The 23,492-nt window shown below is 45.1% G+C and overlaps 1 protein-coding gene and 1 long non-coding RNA gene across 3 annotated transcripts in view; both read right to left on the bottom strand.

Annotated features, from left to right (window-relative positions):
- Positions 1-23,492, bottom strand: part of RETREG1 (reticulophagy regulator 1) — a 128,721-nt gene that overhangs the window by 34,360 nt on the left and 70,869 nt on the right. The window contains exon 1 of one of the 2 annotated variants that reach the window (XM_043600913.1): positions 2,459-3,182. The exons of the other annotated variant lie outside the window; for it this stretch is intronic. Within the exon in view, the coding sequence (XP_043456848.1) occupies positions 2,459-2,493 (35 nt within the window). The 5' untranslated portion in view covers positions 2,494-3,182. Of the gene's footprint in view, positions 1-2,458; positions 3,183-23,492 lie in introns of those variants that run through there. 2 annotated transcript variants of the gene reach the window in all.
- On the bottom strand, positions 12,657-19,385 carry LOC122495145. The gene is made up of 2 exons (XR_006300345.1): positions 14,908-19,385; positions 12,657-14,671 (listed from the first exon to the last, which is right to left on the bottom strand). It is a non-coding gene; the product is annotated as an uncharacterized LOC122495145 (long non-coding RNA).

Below are 23,492 nucleotides of genomic sequence, written 5' to 3'. Positions count from 1 at the left end.
TCTCCTCTGCCCCTTCCCCTCCCAGGCACGTGTGCTCACGTTCGTCCGTTTGGTGAAACAAGACGGTACCCTGGAGCCCGTGGACCCTCCGTGCAGACGGCGGTCGGGCCCGGTGTGCCTGGAGCTCCGCAGCGTTTGGTTTCCGCCGATTTCCAAGACTAAATGCAGATTTAGCTCACTGCCTGTTACAAACACTGCCTGTTACAATTCGGGTCGCCAAATTGCAAAATGGGACGAAAGTAACACGAAAAGAGCCTGACTGTGAAATTCAACCAGAACCGGCTGAACGTGAACGCTGAGAACACGTTTTGTCAGCAGCCACAAGCTGTAATAGTTATTTCTCCTTCAGACGTGGCACCAGAGGGAGTTAGCCAACAGCATCCAATCTCAAATGCAGCGAGAGTAAAATTCGCCCTCAAGTGCAACATTTTATTTCTGGCCTAGCTCTAAAATTTCCCCTGGCCTGGGTGCCCTTTCTCACTTTCTGCACAGATAGAGGGAAAAAAGAATGTATGAGGCAAAACAAAGTATTTTGTATAGAAAACCATTAACTGTTAAGAGCTGACGTTTACCTTATCAAAATAAAAAAAAATTGGGTGGGGGTCCAGCACTTCAAAGGAGTGAGAAGGAGTTTCCCATTTCCAGAAAATATATTATTAGTCCTTGGTAATAGTCCTAAGAACCATTAATAGATACTCGTATGTTGTATATACTGAAGAGTCGTCTTCTCGCCTGTTTATCCTTTGTAAAAAGCAAAAGATCTTATGTTTGTTTACGTCTAAAACAGTTCATTCCAAATATGTATAATTACCAATAATTATTCACTACTTAATTTAATTGTGATGATGTTACATTTCATTAAAGGCACCTTTCCTACATTTCTGCCAAATCTCTCCCTTTAGTTTCTGAGATGATCAGGCTGCCTAAATATTTGCTGCAGGTGTTAAAATGCTTTATAAATACATTTCGTCCAACAAATATTTATTAAAAATGCCTCTCCTGTGCAAAATTCTATGCAGGGAGCTGGGAGGAATGCCATGATGCAAAGAGAAAAAGACAAAGTTCTGATTTCACAAGTGTTGAAATGACATGGCGGGGGACACAGTATCAACAGATCAACCCATCATCTCCAACCTAAATTGGCATTCACACTTCTCTGAAAATGTTTTCTTAACTAGTTAGTCCATGGGCTGAATCTAGGCACTTTCATAAATGTCATCTTTAGGTACTCGATTTAACGTCTCATTTTATGTGGAAAGTTGTTTCATTATTAAATTAAATGTCAACTGAATGTCCCCTTTAATGTACTGGAAAAGAATGTGGAAGAAAATAAAGACGAGAAAACTAAACAGAAGCTTTTAAGGACAGGACTACACCTACACACACACACACACACACACACACACACACACACACCCCTTATAGCCATGGCTGAAAAGGGATGGGTATTTTGTTTTCTTTTGGTGGCGGGGGGGGGGAGTATAGATGACACACAATGTCACATTAGTTTCAGGTGTACAACACAGTGATGGGACAAGTGTGCACATTATGCTGCACCCCCTACAAGTGTAGCCACCACCTGTCTCCACACAGCACTGTTACAATACCACTGACTATTCCCTATGCTGTGCCTTTAAGGGATGCTTATCTTTAGTAGGAGGACACAAACACATTTTGGCATTCCTGTTCCTAAAGAGTTAGCAGTTTCCACTTTTTCTGACAATAGTAAGACTGTCATTTAACTCCTTTCTGTTTTTAACAGCTTTCTTTCTCCTTCCTATCTGAATCTCAATGACCCTACTTAGCATTCCAGTGAAACCGATCCACACAAAGTTTATGAACACAGCCACGGGGCTAGAAATGGAGACTTTCACTGTGGGCACACGTCAGGCCCATATTAGCAGGAATAACTGCCTGCTTCTCTTCCTGGCTCTCCCCCTTCTTAGAGCTCAATGTTAATAAAAACACCGATACAATTAATGTACTGCGGGGGGGGGGGGGGGGGGGGGACTGATCACATTTCCAAAGATAAGAACTATAGCAAAAAAAGGAAGTATCACCATGTCCTAATGGGTATATTGGTCTAATTTTTAACCTTTAGAAGTGTTCAAACATTTTACAAAATATTCGCTAGCTTAGATTTCCAACAACCATTATCTAAAGTTAAAGATCATCAAAAAATTCAAGTGGATTCTACACGGTGTAGGGGGAAACATTTTGTAAACTTTCAGGCCATGCCTTCCTCATTTAAGAAAAACACCTATTCACCTATGTTTCTAGTGTATGTTCGGTTAATTTTAGGTCTCTCTCCTCAGTTTCCCTGGAATTGAGGGGTGGCACTCCTCATCTTTTTGTTTGTTTGTCTTAAACTACTTTGAAATGAATGATAATGCCTTTTAAAAAAGATAACTAGCAAATAAAAAAGACTCAAGAAAAAGTAAATATATATCGCAATTACCTTTGGCCTGGTCCAAAGTCGTCACCTTCAGGCATTTCTGCCCTGTATAAAAATAATGGCCGAGTGGACACGGCTGTAGCACTCGTGTGCTACAATGGCTTCTTCTCCACTCAACAGCGAGTGTCCCGGGGGAAGATCCCCAGCCTTCAAGTTCTTTCCCTTTTGAAAAAAAAAAAAAAAAAAAAGCGCTCCTCCCTTCTTCAGAAAGTAGGTGTTTACAAACGTCCAAAGCACCTGCCTGCCTTGAATGAAGCTAGGAGCCGGGTTATTATGACTGTCCCCTTCTAAAAATAAATAGGTCACCTCTTACTCCCAGTACCGTGACAGGCAGCTGGGAGCAAGCATTTTCTCTCCAGTGGTGTGAGAAGGTGTCACCGCCCAGCTATTAACCTTTATTGGGATGACTTCACCTAGACCTGCCCACCCTTTTTCTTTCCTATTTCTTGTTTTCTTTTCCTGGCATGACGAGGCACCCACTGAAGGGTGGCATGGCCATGGGGAGCCTAAAACTTCAGCCTGGGCCATCATATCTCCGACTCAGAGGAGGAGGCTGGGGGTGGAGAGTGAGATGGGCTGGACGTGCCAGAGCTGAGAGCCGTGTTTGTTCTGAGAATGCTCAGCCACTCAGCGAGAGGTCGTTTACTCCAAAGGGGAAAAAAAAGAGAGAGAGAAACACACACCAAGAACAATTGTGTTTTGAGGGACACTGTTTTGCAAGAAAATCTTCCTTTGGGTCATCTCGATTTCTCAACCCAGAATGGGTATGGACACAAATGAGCCCGTGTGTTCTTTTGGGCAACAGGGCTCCTCCCACAGATTCCCCTCTGTCATCAGAGAGCAAGCAGCCTGACATTGGCACACGGCTGGGCCGCGTGCCCAAGATATTTTTATAGCTTGGCTCATCATTACATACGTGTAATCAATCACCAAGTACCCTCATTTGCTGCAGCTTCTATGAGCAGGACAAAAATCACTTCAATTTTTCCTGCTTCTAAAGAGGCTAGAAGGTTGCACCTAGGTGGTCAAAAGGTACAAACTTCCAGTTATAAAATAAATAAGTCCTGGGGGGTGTAATGTACAGCATGGTGATGACAGAGTATAACACTGTATCGTGTATTTGAAAGGTGCTGAGAAAATGGATCTTAAAAGTGCTCATCACAAGAAAAAAAAATTGTAACTGTGTGTGTGGATGTTAACTCGACATCATGTTGATCACTTCTCAGTACATATGAATATCAAATCACTATGTTGTGCACCTGAAATGCACATTATGTGTCAATTATATCTCAATTTAAAAAAGAAAGTATAGCTCCTTCTTCATTTAAAAAAAAAAAGGCTAAGAAAAATATTACCGAGATTCTTTTAGGAATATACCCTAAAACCTTTGCATAAAAAGTTGAGATCATTTTTTTTTCCTGATTAGGAACATTAGGTAAAGTAGTAAGCAGGATCTAATTATTAATAGACAATATACTTTTCGGGTGCCTGGGTGCCTTGGTTGGTTAAGCGTCTGACACTTGATTTCAGCTTAAGTCACGATCTCATGATTTTTGGGATCGAGCCCCATGTCAGGCTCTGCACTGAACATGGAGGCTGCTTAAGATTCTCTCCTCTCTCTCTCTCTCTCTCTCTCATGTGCTCTCTCTCTCCCTCCCTCTCTGCCCCCCCCCCCACGTGCTCTCTCTCTCTCTCTCTCAAAACAACTAGAAACAGGGATGCCTGGGTGGCTCAGTCGGTTAAGCGTCTGACTTCAGCTCAGGTCATGGTCTCACAGTTCGTGGGTTCGAGCCGCACGTCGGGCTCTGTACTGACAGCTCAGAGCCTGGAGCCTGCTTCGGATTCTGTGTCTCCCTCTCTCTCTGCCCCTCCCCTGCTTGTTCTCTCTCTCTCTTTCAAAAAATAAATGTTAAAAAATAAAAGAAAGAAAGAAAATGCTTTACTTTTAAAAACATGTGTGTTCCACGGGGCACCTGAGCGGCTCAGTGGTTAAGTGTCCACCTTCGGCTCAGGTCATGATCTCAGGTTCGTGAGTTCAAGCCCCATGTCCGGCTCTGTGCTGACAGCCTGGAGCCTGCTTCAGATTCTGTGTCTGCCTCTCTTTCTGCTCTTCCCCCACTCATGCTGTCTCTCTCTCTCAAAAAATAAATAAACATTAAAAAAAAATTTAGATGTGTATGTCCCATTGTCACTACATAGCAATTTATCTACATTTAATGTATGTTTGACATTTACATGTGTCGAAGTGATTTCTAGAGCATTAAAGAACTGAAGAGTTGAAGCAGATAACATATTAATCTGCTTTCTTTGGGATAGTGTCAGCTGTTCTGTGACACACGCATGTCACAATTCTGACAATTTCTTTAATACCTCACACAAGATTGAAAGCTCCAGACTTCAAAGTCTGAGGTTAAGTCAGTGCAGATACTCAAACACATAACTCAAACACTTTTGACCTTGAAAGAAAACAGTCATAGCAGAGTTCTGAAAATCAGGTTTTGCAAATGCCTCTCAGACCCAAAGCAGGGTGCTGTATTGTTAGAAAAGTTGCAACACTGCAAACATTATCAGTGAGAATATTTCAGCACTTTTTTTAAAGTTTGTTTATTTATTTTGAGAGAGAGCACACGCAGCGTGGGTGTATGTACATGAGCGGGGAGGGGGTAAGGGGCAGAGAAACAGGGAGAGAGAGAATCCCAAGCAGGCTCCGTACTATCAGCATGGAGCCCAACATGGGCCCCAACCTCGCCATCTTCAAGATCATGACCTGAGCCAAAACCAGTGTCAGAGGCTTAACCAACTGAGCCACCCAGGTTCCCACTCAGCACTTCACACTTATCAACGCCAAAAAGCTAATTCTACGATCTAACTCTCAATTTTAACAATTCTATCCCATTAGTTTTAACTCTTGTTCCCCTAAACTCCCAGTTTACTATTTTTTGAATATCTGAGCGCATGGGCACCTGGGTTGCTCAGTCAGTTGAGCATATGACTTCAGCTCACGTCGTGATCTCACAGTTTGTAAGTTCAAGCCCCGCATCTCAAGCCCTGCATCGGGCTCGCTGCAGCCAACACAGAGCCTGGTTCAGATCCTCTGTCTCCCTCTTTCTCTGCTCCTCCCATTTGCTCATGTGGGCTCTCTCTCTCTCTCTCTCAAAAATAAAATAGGGGCTCCTGGGTGGCTCAGTCGGTTAAGCGTCCGACTTCAGCTCAGGTCACGATCTCGCGGTCCGTGAGTTCGAGCCCCGCGTTGGGCTCTGGGCTGATGGCTCAGAGCCTGGAGCCTGCATCCGATTCTGTGTCTGCCTCTCTCTCTGCCCCTCCCCCATTCATGCTCTGTCTCTCTCTGTCTCAAAAATAAATAAACGTTAAAAAAAATTAAAAAATAATAAAATAAATAAACATTTGAACTTTTGAGTATAGCTGTCGTCAAACTTAGTTGGTTAGTTACTACAGAACTAAATAGATTCCTGAAATGTGCTTCTCAGTTCAAAGGACAACTGATTAGTGTCCCAACAGATGACTTACTACTAATATGAAATATTTATTAAAATACTTCCTTTAAGTACTCCTTCATGCATTTTTTTTCAACTTTTTATTTTATTTTATTTTTTTTGGGACAGAGAGAGACAGAGCATGAACGGGGGCGGGGCAGAGAGAGAGGGAGACACAGAATCGGAAACAGGCCCCAGGCTCCGAGCCATCAGCCCAGAGCCCGACGCGGGGCTCGAACTCATGGACCGCGAGATCGTGACCTGGCTGAAGTCGGACGCTTAACCGACTGCGCCACCCAGGCGCCCCTCCTTCATGCATTTTTAAATTACTTGCTCCAACAATGGATCCTCCTTTAGGTATAAATGTGTGAGCTTCTGAAATTCACAAGGATGAGAGGGGGGAACAGGGACAACACCGTAACAGAAACTAGAGTGTAGCTACATCGCTGACACAGCGGGTGGCTTCCTAACGTCAGTGACACCTTCAGCCCTGTGGGGGGCTGGGGTTGCAAGGGTTTCCTCGGCACTGCTGACCTGCAATTCACTGGGCATCCTGGACGAAAGGACTCACAGCATACAGACGTAGGAGAAACCCTGAGGGCCCCAGAAGCCATCCAACATTTTGGGTGCTGAAGAAAAGGGGCCCGGCAAAGTCAGGTGATCCACCATTGACCAATCAGGAGAGACCCGAGTGCAGAGCATTCTTTTCACTTCTCCAGCTGAACAGACAGCAGAAACCACGCATTCTGGCGAAAGCTCGTGTGCCACACACTTCCACAGTTCAAGTTGTCTTGTATCCATACTCCCCCAAAATCTGTATACATTCGGTTTCAGTAGTATATGTTAAACAAGCATTTTTATTTCCTTTGCTGTTCAGTCATATAGGATGACCTAAGGAAATCACTGCCATATCAAAGTTAATTGTCCACTTTTCTTGATGTTGCTTTTTCTCTTCACATAATCATTGGTCTGACTTTTTTCTTCCCACTCTTCTTTGGCAGCATTCACTAAGGCTCTGGAACTTTCTATCAGAGACAATAGGAGGGATCCTCCCTCTCTTGGAGGTTACAGGGCAATATTATCATGAATGGCCAAGTGCTGGGTACCGGTGCAGGAGGGGGGAGTCACTGGTGCACAGAAAATTACTAAGATAGGGAGGGTGATTCTTTGCCAAGCTGACCTGATGGCATTCTTGCTGAAGGGAGGCCAAGGTGGTCAGATATTACCCGGGGAGTTGGGAGATGAGGAATTTGGTCAGAGACTGAGGATGATCAGATGTCAAGGGTGAGGGGTTCCCGCTAAACGGACCTGACAGGACTCCTGCTAAAACTGGGTTCTTGAGGGGGTGCCTAGCTAGCTCAGTTGGAGGAGGAAGCAACACTTGATCTTGGGGTCGTGAGTTTCAGCCCCTTGTTGGGTGTAGAGATTACTTAAATAAATAAAAACTTAAAAACAAGCAAGCAAACTGGGTTCTTGAGAACATACCCAAGGATATAGCCTAGATGCAAAAGAGCTCAGAGGAGGCTGACCAAAGAGTCTTTGTCACCTCCTAAGAACAGGCACATTTTTATTTCTTCTATCAGCGTTCAGTGCTACAGAACCGTATAGACTCTAGAGATGCACCGTCCAATATGGCAGCCACCCAGCACAGGAACTGTGGCTAGTGCAGGCTTTCAAGACACAGAAAAAAAAAGAATGTAAAATATCTCATTACTAATTTTCATATTGACTACATGTCGTGATGATATTTGGGGTGTATCAATCAAGTAAAATATATTATTAAAATTACTTTTACTTGTTTTTTTATTTTTTGCTGCGGCTACTAGAAATTTTAAATGTTATACGTTGCTTGTGTTGCATTTCTAGTGATCTGTACAGCTTTAGAACTTTAATTCTCTACTTCTCTTGCCAAAATTGGTTTAAGTTAGAAATAAAACAAAAGTTCCCGTGAGAGCAGAGTGGCTAACACAATCTTAACAACTGCTTCAGGAACATTTCCAGAATCACTTTTCATCAAAAGGGATAAGGGTAGAGATTTACAGAAGATCTATCAATAGGACAGTACTAAGAAGAGTCCATGGAGCATTTGCTCCATCTGCCAGAATCTTCTCCATCCCTCCTTCCCTCCAGCCTCTGAAGACAAGGATAAGATCCCACAGGTAACTTCTTCAAGGCCAGGGTGCGTCCCAAGGTCTTGATTCCCTCCCTTCTACTCTCCTCCAATTTGTGCCAAAATTATCCCATCTCCTTCTTGCCTCCAGGACCTTTCCAAATTCTACTGGCTCTTTCTCTCAGCCACAAATCTATCCAGGCCTCTTCCAGAAACCTTATCACTGAGCACACATCTCCCAGTTACTAACCTTTGTCTTCTGTTCTTCAAGCCAAAGGTCCTAACCAATGGCCCGTGATCAAGTCACTCCTCACCAATTACAACCTACCTCCTGCCCCCACCATGACTCCGGTACTGCTCTTCAAATGCAGCTGATACTGTTCATCCCATCTGACTTGACCTCCTGGGGGCCCTTCACTGCAGCCCGCTTCCCTCTGTCCTGGCACTGTCCCCATGCTTGGCTCAAAGTCTCCACTTCCTGTGCTCAGCTCCAGCTTCTCTCAACATTCCTTCTTGGTCTCTCTAGGTGCCCTTCTTCTAACTGGCTCTTCAACGCTGGTGATCACGAGGACAGGGCTTCCCCACCCTCGGCCACTCTAACTCCGCAGGCCAGGGATGTGCCATGAACCTGCTCCCAGATGCTGCTGATGCTGCTGACGGGGGACCCACACTTGGAGAGCGCAGTCCCAGTGTTCTAACACCGGCCAAGTCCCCTCTCATGCTATACGATCTCCTTAGGAAATCTCTCTCTTCCCAGCCTTTAACCCCCCACTTGTAGGCCCAAATCTATATTCCCCGTCAAACATGCCCCAGAATTCCAAGCCCATATGTCCTACCACCCACCAGCTGTGGTCTGACTGGCTCATGGAAACTGTTCCTATCTCTTCCCTCTCGCATCCAGTGGTATAAAATAGGTAGTTGGGGCCAGCGGTGGTGGGAGCCTTTGCACCATGGAAATTGGCAAATGCTACAAATCGGCTGCCTGATCCCTACCCGTTGTGAGTCAGTTGCTCAAAATTTACCCACACGCCACTGATTACTCACCATCTTCACCTGTGCCGCATTAATTAAACAAGGAGGCCGTTAGATCGAAATGGTTCTCATGCTTTAGCAGCACACTTTAACAAACCCAAATGTGAGCCTACAAATGCCTCAAGGGTAATCTAAGGAGGACTGATCTCAAGCAGCCAGTAGGCTTTCCAAAAGAAGGGAGTCGCTTGAGCTCCGTATAACCAATCAGATCATTGCCTTGCTTGGCTCCTACAGAATCTCTAGCAAAGTCTTTCCCTGGGTCCCGTCAGGGGAGTGCTCCAGCCACTTCCAGCTTGGTGCCACTTGATTCAAACTGACTTTCGTGCAGATAAACTCTTCAAATTTATAGTGTGCCTCGATTTATCTTTTTAACTCCCAAAGGCCCACCATTATCTCCAAAGACGCAGCATCTCTGCCCCCTGCCCTTCCCTTAAGCTTTTCTATTTCTTGCCTTTTTTAGAAAGGAATCCCTTGGGATGCCTGGGTGGCTCAGTTGTTTAAGCGTCTGACTTCAGCTCAGGTCACGATCTCCCTGTGGGTTCGAGCCCCGCATCTGGCTCTGAGCTGTCAGCACAGGTGAAGCAAGCTGCAGCCTGCTTCGGTGGGGTGTGTCTGTGTGTGTGTGTGTGTGTGTGTGTGTGTGTGTGTGTGTGTGTCTCCCCCTCCCCCACTTGTGCTCTGTCTCTCTCAAAAGTAAACATTAAAATTTTTTTTAAAAAAGTAATCCCTCATATCATTCTCAGTCCCATGATTCTGATGCATTTTCTCCATAAAATTTAGCAATATGTCATCTTACTATCTGTTTACACATCAGCTGTTTACACACCAGCTGTCCGAATCTCTCCCTCTCAGAGCAGGCAATGACCCTTCCTGTCCATTACTGTATCTCAGCAATGGTTGAGCTAGATCCTGAAACAGAACTAGTATTTTTTTTTAGTAATTTATTTTGAGAAAGAGAAAGAATAAGCATGAGTGGGGAAGAGGCAGAGAGAGAGAAAGAGGGAGAGAGAGAATCCGCACTGTCGGCACAGAGCCCAATGTGGGGCTCAAACCCACAAACCGCGAGATCATGGCCTGATCCAAACGTCAGACCTGAGCCAAGATCATGGCCTGAGCCAAGAGTCAGACGATGAACCAACTGAGCCACCCAGGTGCTCCATGAACAAACTGATATTTTTAGGTGATGTTAGTAATGAATATTAATTATGTGAGTAAAGAAATGTTCCAAATGGCTAACAGGGTCAGAAAAATGGAAGCTGTATGCTCTCTTTGCTCTCCTTCACCCACAGAGAAGATTCTCACCATCAGCTCTAATGCACTGATCTATGTTCGTAGCCCACCCTGAAACTCTGTCCTCACTGTAATTTTTGTCCTAGTTCGGTCTGGTTTCCTCTGCCGCCTAGCCTAAGGGCGGCCAAATGCTTGTGATCAAATACCCTGAGCAGTACATGCCCTGTGAATATACTGTGCAATGCTAAGCTATAAGCACATATATACGTTCCATGTCATGTTATTTGTAATATCTTACGTACTTCATAAATCATACGAAAACCTTTTGAATGTAGAGATAAAATAAATATAGGCACCTATAACTGCAAAACAAAACAAAACAAAACAAAAACAAACAACACCCCAAACAACGTAGAGGCCTGTCAATAAGGGATTAACTGAATTTCGGTGCAGTGAAATCCTGTGCTGCTGCTAAAAAGGATGAGATTGTTATAAAAATCTCTCCATGGTACAGTTAGCTAAAAAAAAAGAGAGAGGAAAGAAAAGGTGTATAGTACCATTCATATAAAAATATACATTTATATCCTGGTGAAAATATCTGGAAAGATACGTATGAAGATACAGAAAGGTAGATCTTCTTAGTTAAGAAGACAAGGAAGGGAGGGAGAGGAAGAAGAAAGGAAAGGCATTTTGAAGGATCTATACTGAGGTGTTAATCGTGGTTTTCTCCCCTGGCTGAAGTAAATAAGGAATATTTTCCATTTTATTCTTTTTGCCTGCCTGGGTTCTCCATTTTTCTGTAACAAATATATACAAATTGCTCTTGTAAGAAAAGAAATTTTTATTTTTTATTTATTAATTTAAAAAAAAATTTTTTTAACGTTTATTTATTTTTGAGACAGAGAGAGACAGAGCATGAACGGGGGAGGGTCAGAGAGAGGAAGACACAGAATCGGAAACAGGCTCCAGGCTCCGAGCTGTCAGCACAGAGCCCGACGCGAGGCTCGAACCCAAGGACCGCGAGATCATGACCTGAGCCGAAGTTGGCCGCTTAACCGACTGAGCCACCCAGGCGCCCCAAGAAATTGTTTTTAAAATACAAAAAAGAAAGATGACTTTTAAATGGAAGGGGAATTCTTCTGTAGCTTGCTATCATTAATGAAAAATATTCTTTAAAAAATGTTTTTTAAGAAAAAAAAAAATCCCTGCTCTTTCACTTGGGAAACAGGGCCTTCAGAAGCACATCCCCAGCAGAAATCTCAGGCTTCAGGATTCTCACTTAAGCCAGGCCAGTAACAGTCCCCCTCTTTGAGGAGCTGTTTGGTAGCAGACATATATTGGTTGAAAGAATGAGGGAAAGAGAACCCAAGTGAGCGAGACTGCCCTGCACCCAGTGACTCAGAAGTGTAAGAATTGCCAGGGCACCGGGGTGGCGCTAGTCGGTTGAACATCTGGCTTTGGCTCGGATCATGATCTGGGGGTTTGTGGGTTCGAGCCACGCATCGGGCTCTGTGCTGTCCGTGCACAGCCTGCTTCGGACCCTCTGTCTCCCTCCTTCTGGGCCCTTCCCCCACTTGGCTCTCTCTCCCTCTCTCAAAAATAAATAAACATTTATCTAAATCAAAAAAAAAAAAGTGTCAGAATTCCCTTTGTCCGTCTTCCTCATCTCCCACCGAAGGCTCCCCGTGTTGCCAAGAGAGAATGTTTCCCAGGACAATTCACAGTATGTATTATGTGCTTTGCAGAAGTGGAATAGAGGTATGGGACTAGGATCAAAGCCAGTATATTTTTGGAATAAAGTAAAAGAGGAACATTTCCTTTAGATAAAACAAAAACAAAAACAAAAAACCAAGGGATCAGATGACCCTATATGTGTGTGGTGTTCGTCACAGCACTCAGTAATCCGATGAATAATCACAACACTCACCCTAACGAGAGGGTCGGTACCGTCTCTCTTGCTCTCCGGCTGGCGGAGTCACACGGAGACCTGTCCTTGGTGCCTTTCAGAGCGACGGAAACTTTGTTTCCCCAAATGCTATGTTATGACAAACTTTAGTACAGAAAAGATACAACAACCAAAAAGAGTTACCCAGGTTGAAATGGGAGCCAGGGCACTGAAACATGGCCTCAATCCCACCCCCCACCCCCCAAACACAGCCCCTGAATCCAGTCCTTGGAAATCCAGAGTTCCTCCAGGTACTCCAGTGGAAAACCTACGACCTAGATCATCTGGATAGCCTGGAAGAGAAAGTGGAAACTTTTTTCCTTGGTCTCTTTTCAAAATAATGAGAACAGAATCAACCCAGTTACCCATTTTATCTTTTTCCTTTTTTTCAAGCTTAGCACATGGAGTGTTTTCTTCAAATTTCTTTTCATCCAAAAATAGCTGGTACTCTAAAACCATAGCACCCCTGAAGACATGGCACCCCTGAAGTCCCTGCCCTCCAGTTTTCTGGTTGACCTTCCTTTTTTTTTCTGGAGGTATCACTGTAGTCACCCTATTTCCCAGCCTAGGACAGTCCCCAGCTGCACCTCATGTCCTGGTATGATCAATAACGGACCCCTTCATGCTCATCAGTTTAGGCCATGAACTTGCAGGACCCAATATAGCACCATTTTCTTACCCCTATTTCTTGGAACTTCCATCGTATTAGGTTGTGCTAGAATGTCACATAATTTGTTATGGTCTCAGTAGGGACCCCAACCGGACCCAACGTCGCCACAAACCCTCAGGCTGGCCAGCGGGTGACTCTCACACCCTTCCTGTCTGGTCCATGCTACACCTGCCATCTGACCCTGTCATGGGTTGAACTGTGCCCCACCCCCAAAGTGGTGTCATGAAATAAAGCTTCATGAAGGATGGCATGTGACGAAGGATTACAACAGGGGAGAAGAGTCAGCAAATGGCCGGAGGGAAAGAGGGTCAAGGAATGGAAAGAAGACGGGGGTAGAAAGGCCACTAGGGAACAGACTCAAGAGCCTCCAAGAATCATGTCCTGTGCTAGCTGTGTCTCTGTCATGTTGATCTCTGTGAGGGAACACTAATGTCCTAAATTTCTGACCAACTATGTTTCTTCTCAATAAAAGTTCATTACGCAGTTGACCCTTGAACAACATGGGTCCACTTATATATGGATTTTTTTCCAATCCATACAGTACAGGACTGTAAATGTATTTTCTCTTATGATTTCCTTAATAACATTTTCTTTTCTCTAGCATTTTATTGTAAGACTACAGCATATAACACATATCCAAAATGTGTGTTAATCACCCCTTTATGGGCTCAGTAAGGCTTCTGGCCAACAGTATGCGATTAGTAAAGTTTTTGAGGAGTTAAAAGTTATATGTGGATTTTTTCAACTGTGTAGGGAGCTGGCACACCTAACACTCTCATTGTTCTAGAGCTGACTGTTTCTTGGTAAGTTGGGATATACAGGAGTTGTCAACCACTGGGATCCACGAAGCGAAGCGTGAACATGGCAAGTAACCCTTTTGAGTAGTCAGTGGGATCACAACAGGAAGGGTCGGGGGTAAGGGATGATGGGGGAGAAGAGCAGGAAGTTGAAATGAACAGAGAGTAGGAGCGTAGCCTCAGGAAAAACACTGACAGAAGGAAGAAGCAGCAATCTGGCAATGGCTTAAGGAAGACCAGGGAAAAAGACTGTGTGAAACAGGGAGGGTGCTGGGACCTCACGCGTCACATCACCCTATGGCACTGGCTCGTTTTTTGTCGCGTCCTGCGTTTCTTGAGACCCACTTTGTGGCACTAAACGTGGCCGCTACAAACTCTGGTTTGTGATCTCCTCTCAGAGGGCCTGTTGGTCACCTGTGACTGGTTTCTTTCCTACTTACTTCCTCACCCCTTCTCTCCTTAAAACAGTTGACATGCCTCTGGAGCAAGCTAATTTCTTTCTCTCTTCCTCCCATCCATCCCCAAACTACCCTCCTCCTCCAAAAAAAAAAAAAAAAAGAGAAAGAAAAGCTTATAAAACTCCAGGAGGAATATACCTACTGACAAAAATCAAAGTCAAATGTTATCATTGGTTCAAACGTCCCTCCGCAGAAGACACCTGTCCTGTGATGTCTTGCTCACTTGCTTCTTTAAAGCTCTCTTCTAAGTCTGCACGTGTATTTCGGGGGGTGAAGGTCCTCGACAGAGAATCTCTGGTTCCAAGAAACTTAGAACAAATAGCCACAGGAGAGAAAGAACTCTGGCAGGCCCCACTGCTCTGAGCAAACATCAGGAAATGGAAAATTTCTGGCCGCAAATTGCAGACACAGAGGTCTGTGTGGACGGTAAGGATCGGGGTGACTCTACAAGAGTGACACACAGCTCAAAACAAACTTCACCTCTTGAACTTTAAAAAAAAATTTTTTTTTCAACGTTTATTTATTTTTTGGGACAGAGAGAGACAGAGCATGAACGGGGGAGGGGCAGAGAGAGAGGGAGACACAGAATCGGAAACAGGCTCCAGGCTCCGAGCCACCAGCCCAGAGCCTGACGCGGGGCTCGAACTCACGGACCACGAGATCGTGACCTGGCTGAAGTCGGGCGCTTAACCGACTGCGCCACCCAGGCGCCCCACCTCTTGAACTTTTTAAAAACATAACCAAAGACGGCCATCGTAACTTTCTGTTTAACTATGGATTGCGTAAGACGTTTGTTATATGTTGATCGTCCTTATCATATTTTGCTTATGTCAGTGTCGAAAATTATTTTTCGTTCCTTAAATAGCACCTGATAAGATGCTTCCTGGCTATACATTCCCCCAGTATTTTGTGGAGAAGCCAAACAAAAATGAAGACTTTTCAGTTCAACAGTCCTACGATAGTTAATCATTATTTCCATATTACTTTTGAGGCTACAGGTTGGGTGACCAGAAAGTTTCCTAGTCCCTTTTCACGGTGTGCCATCTGGCCCTGTTGTGGCCTTGGCTGGGGAGCTCCCCTTGCTGAGGCAGCCTGAGGATGAGAGATCTCCTCAGACACTGAGAGAACCTCTCCTCCAGGCAAGGGGGTATTTTTGAAGAGGAACCAACCCCTTTAGAAGCATTTGCAACAAGAAAAGCTGAACATCTCGTGGTCTTGATAAGTGGGAAAGAGGAGGGCCTTAAGAGACCTCACAATTTCTTCTTGAAGGAAAGGGCAAGTCCCTCCGGTAACCTAATGGGATGGCGTCTCCCTATTGCCTCAACCACTGTCTGATAATAAACCTGATCTCTCGGAAACGTGGTTTGCCTCCTTTAGGCCGCTCAGGCTTCCAAATGATATGCTAATAGCAACTTTACGGTGTCCCATTAGTGACATCATGTCTATCAGGGTGTGAGTAAAACCGCTTCAGTGACTAGCAAAACAATGACCTTTAAAAAAAGAGAGAAATAAACCCAAATGTGAACCTTAAAGAGCCTTGGAAGGGAAACTGGATCCAGTGAGCCTCTCATGGTGTTAATCCCTGACTTCCTGTCTCCAGGAATTCCTATGAGAGGTTTCCTCCAGCATCCACAGCTTCTCTCCCATAAGCATACGCAAATTTGTTTTAATACATGTTAAATTTCGGAATGATTTTAGACTCATAGAAGAGCGGCAAAGATAGTACACAGAGCTCCAACACACCCCCCACCTAGTTTCCCTGGGCTAACATCTTTTATTAATACGGTACACTTGTCAAAAACGAAACCCAACACTGGTATATCACCATGACCTGAACCCCAGACTCATTTGTATTTCACCAGTTCCCACCCACACTCACTCTTTTTCTCTTCCAGGAGCCCGTCTGAGGCGCCATATTGTGTTTGGTCACCATAGCGTCTCAGTCTCCTCTGGTCGGAGACTTGCTCAGTCTTGCCTTGGTTTTATGACCTTCATGGCTTTGAGGAGTATCTTGTAGACATCAGGTATTCTGGAGAACGCCCCTCAATTTAGATTTGTCTGATGTTTTTCTCATGATTAGAGGGAGATGGTGGCTTTTGGGGAAAAAGATCACGGAGATGAAGGGCCCTTCTCCAGACATCATGTCAGGGGTCCATGATGCCCACATGACTTCTCCCTGCTGATGTTAACTTGCTCACTTGGATAAAGCCGTGTTTGCCAGGCTTCTCCACTGGAAGGTTATTGCTTTTCCCTTTCCACGCTACAGTCTTGGGGAAGCAAGACTGAGTGCAACTCACATTCAAGGGGCAGGGAGGGCTGCACAAAGACACAGCTCTGCCTCCTGAATGGGGCGGTAGTGACTATACATACTATTTGAAATTCCTCTGCAAAGTAGATTTGTCTCCCTCCCTCATTCACTTACTTATTCAATCATTTGTATCAGTGAAGACTCAGCTGGACTCAGAACTTATCTTTCGGGTTATAATCCAGTGCCATGTTACTGATGGCGGTGCTCCAATCGTGCCAGCCACAAACTGGTTTCTGCCCACCTGCCCTTTCCGAGGACTCCTCGCCTCTTCAGAGACCTGGAGAGGCCACCTCGCTGCCCTCTTAGCACTGCTCCCCTCGACCTACCCAACCTTGGCCCGCACTCTCCGGCTGAGCCCGGTGCTAACCACACTGCACCCCGTGTTCCCCAAGAGCCCCCAAGATTATCTTGCTTCCCTCCCACCCAGTGTCAGCACCAGCCAAGAGGCAATGCCAGGACTGGACCCAGCAGTCAGAGGTGGGCTGACCCAGGGCAACAGACGCCTGTGCACCCATCTCCTTGGACATATGCAAGACAGGGCACTGGGCACGCTCCTTGGGGGAAGCAGTGTCCTTGGAGGTGAGCTGTGAGCATGTGTGAGCTACTCCCAAGGTGTTCTCAGGAAAGCCGTCACAACCTGCCGTTTTTTTCCCTTACTCTGAAAAAACTTCCAGGATTGAAACCAAGTTCAGGTTTCCTTTCCACGTGTGCCATTTGTCCTTACCTTTCATGTTTCTTTCCTATTTTGAGTATTAGAGGAAGTTCATGGTTTAAAAATGGAAACGAGACTTGGCTTCTTACCTGCACCTACTTTTAGCATCGAACCATGGCAACGCCACACACACAGTTCATCATAAATTTCCATAGTGGATTCGCACTGCCAGATGCTGCTTTCAATCCGCTTATTTATAACCAACGTGAATTGTTTATATCAAACTTGACTTAATGAGACAATGAAATCATAAGTCGTATCGAAAACTGTGGAGGGCATGACTCACTTAAGACTCCTCCTGATCTGGCTTCTGTGGCCATCACAAGCAGTTAAAATCTAAAACCACCTCGAGTCCGAAATAGAAGCACAGAGCAAGGGACACACCATGTCAGAGGCTGTAACAGAGGCTAGGCAGCACCAGCTGTGGATGGATGTGCAAGAGGGGACACTATGTGTACCTAATCTCAGGATGATGAGTCCCCTTCTCTCCCCATGAAAGCGCAACTGTCCTCAAGTGAGATGGACTGGGAATCTCACCAAAATGAGAAACAGTTGTTCCCAGGCTCTTCGCCATTTACAAACCCTGAGGGCAAAAGGGAGGCTCCTCCTGGGAGGGGTATTAACCAGGGTTCATTCCCAAGGGGGGACCTCAGAGTCCACCATGGGGTAACCGTCATCCCTTTAAAACATGCTTTGCTTTGTTTCACTTGAAACTAACCCTCAAAAAGAGGATGTGGCCACATGCTTGTGCTCTAACTCAATCTGTCATGTACGAGGGCTGCAACTTGAATTTCTTTACTGTGAGTAGAAAAGAGCTCGGGGAAGAAGAATGGTGGAAATGACATCCATCAATGGGAAGCTTTTAGATGTCATAGGGGTTACTCAATAGAATTGGTAAAATAAAATAAAATGAAATAAAATGAAATAAAATAAATAAAATAAACAAGTAACAACATAACTAAAGAGAAAGAAAAGGGCACTTATCAGATTTCATAATTATTTGTGGGGGGTGTGGCATCACAATTGAAGGGGCTAAGTGTTAACGCAAATGCGTCTCTCAGAAATTGATCCAAAAAGGGGTGGGGCAAATGGGTGAGGAGGGAATTAAGGAGAGCCCTTGCTGAATCACTATATTGTACACCTGCAACTAATAGAGCACTGTATGTTAACTGTGCTGGAGTTAAAATAAAATAAAATAAAATAAAATAAAATAAAATAAAATAAAATAAAATAAAATAAAATAAAATAATTTACTGAAAGAGTAATATATAGCAAGCGGTCGCATGATAAAGACTGATGGGCAGATTGGTGGCTGCCAGAGGCAGGGGTTGGCAAGATTGGATGAAAGTGGACAAGGGGCCCAAACTTCCAGTTATAGGGTAAATAAGTTCTGGGGACACAACACACAGCCTGATGACTATAGTTAATAACATCATACGTTTGCTAAGAGAGCAGGTCTTAGTAGATAAGAGAGTTCTCGTCCCACGGAAGAAAAATTTGTAACTGTATGAGGTGAAGAGTGTTCATTAAACTTATTGTGGTCATCATTTTGCAAAATTCCATACATCTACCCATTATGTTGTACCTTTTAAACTTACACAGCGTTGTGTCAGTTATATCTCGATAAAACGGGGGGAAAAAGATAAAACAGAGACCGATCCAAACAGTTGTTTACAGCTTAGTACAATTTCCAGTGACTGATTTTTTTTTTTTTTTTTAAAGAGCTCCATCACAACTAGGAGTGACGACAACCTGGAAAATGTGTTACTCTCAAAAAGTGGCCCTGGTTTCAACAGAATTGACGTGGAGGGAGACCCGGAAAAGGAGCGTTTTCAAGCTGACACATGACGTAAACAAGACGTGAGTTTATGTTATCAACATAACTAAATTAGCCAACAGTGATTTTAGAGTGACTGTAACCAGTATGAGTAGAAAACTGGGCCCTTTAAATTGATATGCCTGGAAGCCCATACATTCCAGGTGGCCAAAAGCTTTTCTTGGATCCTGGCAGCTAGGAGGGCATTGCATCCGAGGTCCCTCGGTGTTGGCGCATGCCGTGTTCCAAGTGGAATGGAAAATCATCGAAATAGTTAGCTCTGGCTAGGTGTGGAGACCAGGACCAGCTCATCACGATCGAGGAAGGAGAGGAGGCCGGTAGGGATGAGAGCCGGCACCGGTTCAAGGGGATGATGGGGTGGGGGTGGGGGGCTGTCTAGCACATATCCTGGAGGCAAACAGGTTTACTGATTGAATGCAGAGAATAAGGGACCCAGTGAAAACAAGCAGAACTTCAATCTACTCACTTGTACAATTTTTTTTTTTTTAATTTGGAGAGAGAGAGAATGAGTGAGTGGGGAAGAGGGCAGAGGGAGAGAGAGAGAATCCCAAGCAGGCTCCATGCTCAGCACAGAGCCCAACATGGGGCTTGATCCCATGACCCTGGGATGATGAAATCAAGAGTTGGATGCTCAACCGACTGAGCCACCGGGGACCCCATGAACGCGTAATTTTGAAGATTCATTTGTTGCTTTGCTTCTTCCTTATGAAAACAGATATTCTATTTCTGTTAAGTGTAATGAAATGAATGAATGAAGGAATGTCAGTGGGATCCGTAACATATTAAAACAGGTTGGAAAACTTTTCTGTCCACAGCCACATAGTAAATATTCAAAGGTTTGCTGGCCATATGGTCTCTTCACAACTACTCAACTCTGCTACTGTAAATAGACCATATGTAAGAATAAAGTGCAAGCCAGTTTGCCAACCCCTGTATTTCACACACATGCACAGCCCTACAAATTATTTTTAAAAATGCGTCAGGGTCCCTGGGGGGCTCACCGGCTTACAGCGTCTGGTTTCGGCTCGGGTCATGATCTCGCAGTTTGTGAGTTCGTGCCCCGCGTCGGGCTCTCTGCTGTCAGTGCAGCACCCACTCCGGATCCTCCGTCCCCCTCACTCTCTGAGCCTTCCCCGCTTGTGCTCGCTCGCTCTCTCTCTCTCTCTCTCTCTCTCTCTCTCTCTCAAAAATAAAACATTAAATACAAAGAATGTGTCTATTTGTAACCGACTAAAGAAAACCATGTCAAAGGAACTATCACCCCAATATTATTAGTGATTATCTCTAGGATTCTTACTTTGTGCACGTTAAGTATTTTCAAAGCTTTTCCCACACATGTATTCCTTTTGCGATCATATAAAATCTACACATCAAAAGAAAGTAAGCCTGAAATTCTACTCTTAAAATCCACAAAGGATTTAATCTCTTCTGGGATTCTGTGTTTTGGTGCCCTGTCACTGACCAGACTTTTTATAATGGTGATTATTTAATATAAAAATGCTTCTTAAAAAGGTCATCAGCAAATAAGTTTTTACAACGGTAGCTGATCAGAAAATAACCTGTGGTTGTATTTCCGAGAACCAGAGGGTGTCTGTGTAAGGAAGGGGGAAAGTTGTTTTTACTGCATTGGCCGAGTCCCTGGAAAAGATTGCATCTTGAATTAGCAGCTTGACTGTCTGCTGTCCAGATAAATATTGTGTTGCTATGACTGAACAGTGTCCTGCCACGTGGGTCATCCTGCCGTATAATTAGCCTCTTATCATATCAGGTGCAAATCAAACCGGCAGCCCTCGCTGGCAGTGTGGTAATTTAACAAACCAGAAACACTCTTTTCATGTATCAACATCTGATTGAATAACATCACCAGCCCGCTGAGGACACCTGAGGGCTGTTTTTGCAGCCCTGCTCAACAGTCAGCTGAACCTGAGAACACAAACGTCGAGTTCCCGGCGATTGCAGCTACTTTCCTGAATTCTTCTTCAGGCCTTTAACTGCATCATTGCACATTCCGTCAGTCCACCCAGAGGTGTCACAAGGTAGAGGGGGAAACTGAACCTTAAGTGTCTTTCGGATGCGCAGACAGTATCCTCAGCACCGCCACCCGCACCCCGCCCCGCGATTCGTGTTTATCCCGCATGGTGGTCAGGTGCATCTTCAACCTCTGTTTCCATCACCATTGATCAAGTCTAAGCAAAGCCTAACGTAGCTCGCCCTGTGTCTAGAAGGCTGCGCGCTATACTCCCGCTCCCGCTCCCACGCCCCAAACCTGCAGGAAGAGACGGCTCTTCCTGCCACAGAAGGCCAGACTGCCTGGAAAGGTCTACCTGCCCTCTGCCCACTCCTCCTTGTCCTCATCCTCCCTTCTACCTCCGGGAAACCCACCCTGACTACGGTCCTCTCCTCTGTTTCTCAAGTTTGACTTCACAAGGGCATTGTAACTCTTTGCCCGAGTAGTAAACCACTAAAGAGCAGAGTCTCTGGCATCTGACCCCCTCACCGTGCCGGGCAAAGTGCATGTGCTCTGAGGGGCAATTTTGGCACAGGAACCCTGGGGCCAGCCTGCCTGGGTTCGAATGCTGGCTCTACGACCTACTGGCTGTGTGATCTCAGGCAAGTTACCTAACCTCTCTGTGCTTGTTTCCTCATCGGGAAAGTGGGGTAATAGTAGCATTTCACACAGTTGTGAAGACTTAACGCGTATGTAATTGTTAAGTAGCCTGGATTCAGGATAGCAGGGTGGATGAGAATATAATCGCATGCAAAACACTGGAAGACTGCAGGCATTCTGTCTCACGTAAGTGTTTCCTTTAAAAAAAAAAAAAGACACCCAAGGGGAAAAAAATTAAAAATTAAATTAAAAAAACACCCCAGAGATGAAGTTTCCATCTCACCTACTCCACCTTGCTCTCTCCAAGCACAATGATCTTTCCTTTCTCTGACTTTCATCAGCATATCAACACAAGGAAGGAAGGTTTAGATCTCCTGTTTCTTCATTTTTGGTCCCCTGTTACCGCTGGCCAGCTCACTCCCTCTCCCCATGACAGATGATAATAACAGCAGCCAAGGAGTGTTTAATATGTACCAAGGACTTTATGTTAATTGTTTCATATAATCCTTAAAATGTCTTGAGGAAGGGGGTGTCTGGGTGGCTGAGTCAGCTGAGTATCCGACTCTTGATTTTGGCTCGGGTCATGATCTCATGGTTTGTGAGATTGAGCCCTGCACTCAATCAGGCTCTGCACTCACAGGGTGAAGCCTGCTTGGGATTCTCTCTCTCTCCATCTCTCTGTTCCTCCCCTGCTCGTTCATGCTCTCTCTCTCTCTCTCTTTCAAAATCAATGAATAAACTTAAAAAAAAAAAAAAAAAAAGGTCTTGAAGAATGGTACACAGATACAGAGACTGTGCCCACACAGAGCTTGTCAGTGGCTGAGCCGGGGCTCTTTTCCTGCTCTTGGACCACCCATTGGCTCACGCCACAGTTCCAGACTCATCGTAGATCTTATTAATTACACAGTTTGGTTAAATGATTCATTTATTGATGCCACTGGCTGGCCACGCGGTAGGAGGGCAAAGAGGAGAAATGGTCCCTATCATCCCCAAGTGGAATTCAGGCAAATGAACAAGAGATTACAGAGCAATGTGATCGGTGCCGTGGTGACCGGAAGGCACAGAGTGACATGGAGTCACAAGGCGAGCGTGAGACAGGCCTGGGGGGTGTGGCGAGCAGAGGGGCGTCCCTGGGAAATGATGTCTCAGGGACAGTGAAGCAAGGGTTGGGGCCAGGGGCGAGAGGAGGAATTCGAGGCGGAAACAAGACACTCAGGCACATGGGACAGCCTCAAAGGAACTAAAGGGGTTGTGAAAAGGTTTACTCCCCAAGCGTTAAACAAGGTTGCTTTGAACGAATTAGGTGCTGGACTGCTCTGAGTTGGGCTTCTCTTTCCCAGCACACGCAGTGAGCAGAATGACTAGGAAGACTTCCCAGGCTCCTTTACACCCGAGGAAATGGCACTGGTTACGTATGAGACAATCAGGGGATGTGTCGGACTCTTTCCTGTACAGGGACTGCTGGGAGGGAGGGAATGGACCTACGACCTCCTCGGCCTTGGAAATCTCCCTTAAAAGATGGACACAGGAAGCCAGACACGGAGATCAGACAAGGTGCCCCTGACACCCAACAGAAACCCAATGACAATGAATGTTACTAAGTCTGTTACTGGAGTCTTTGGGTGTCGAGGTGGTAACACAGTTTCTAGAACATCAGAGGCTTTATCTCAGTTCAAAAGTTTTTTTTTTTTTCTTTTTGTTTCCTTATTCTGGGTCTCCATGCAGCCAATAGATAATTGCTAAAGCAATTACCTAGATGCCTTTTAACATTTTTTGCACGGCCACCTGGGTGGCTCAGTCCGTTGAACAGCTGACTTCAGCTCAGGTCATGATCTC

Source organism: Prionailurus bengalensis, chromosome A1 (assembly GCF_016509475.1).
Source record: "Prionailurus bengalensis isolate Pbe53 chromosome A1, Fcat_Pben_1.1_paternal_pri, whole genome shotgun sequence".
NCBI classification, from domain to species: Eukaryota; Metazoa; Chordata; class Mammalia; order Carnivora; family Felidae; genus Prionailurus; species Prionailurus bengalensis.
The sequence above is the reverse complement of the archived record's forward strand: the minus strand, read 5'-3'. Positions and strand labels throughout refer to the sequence as shown.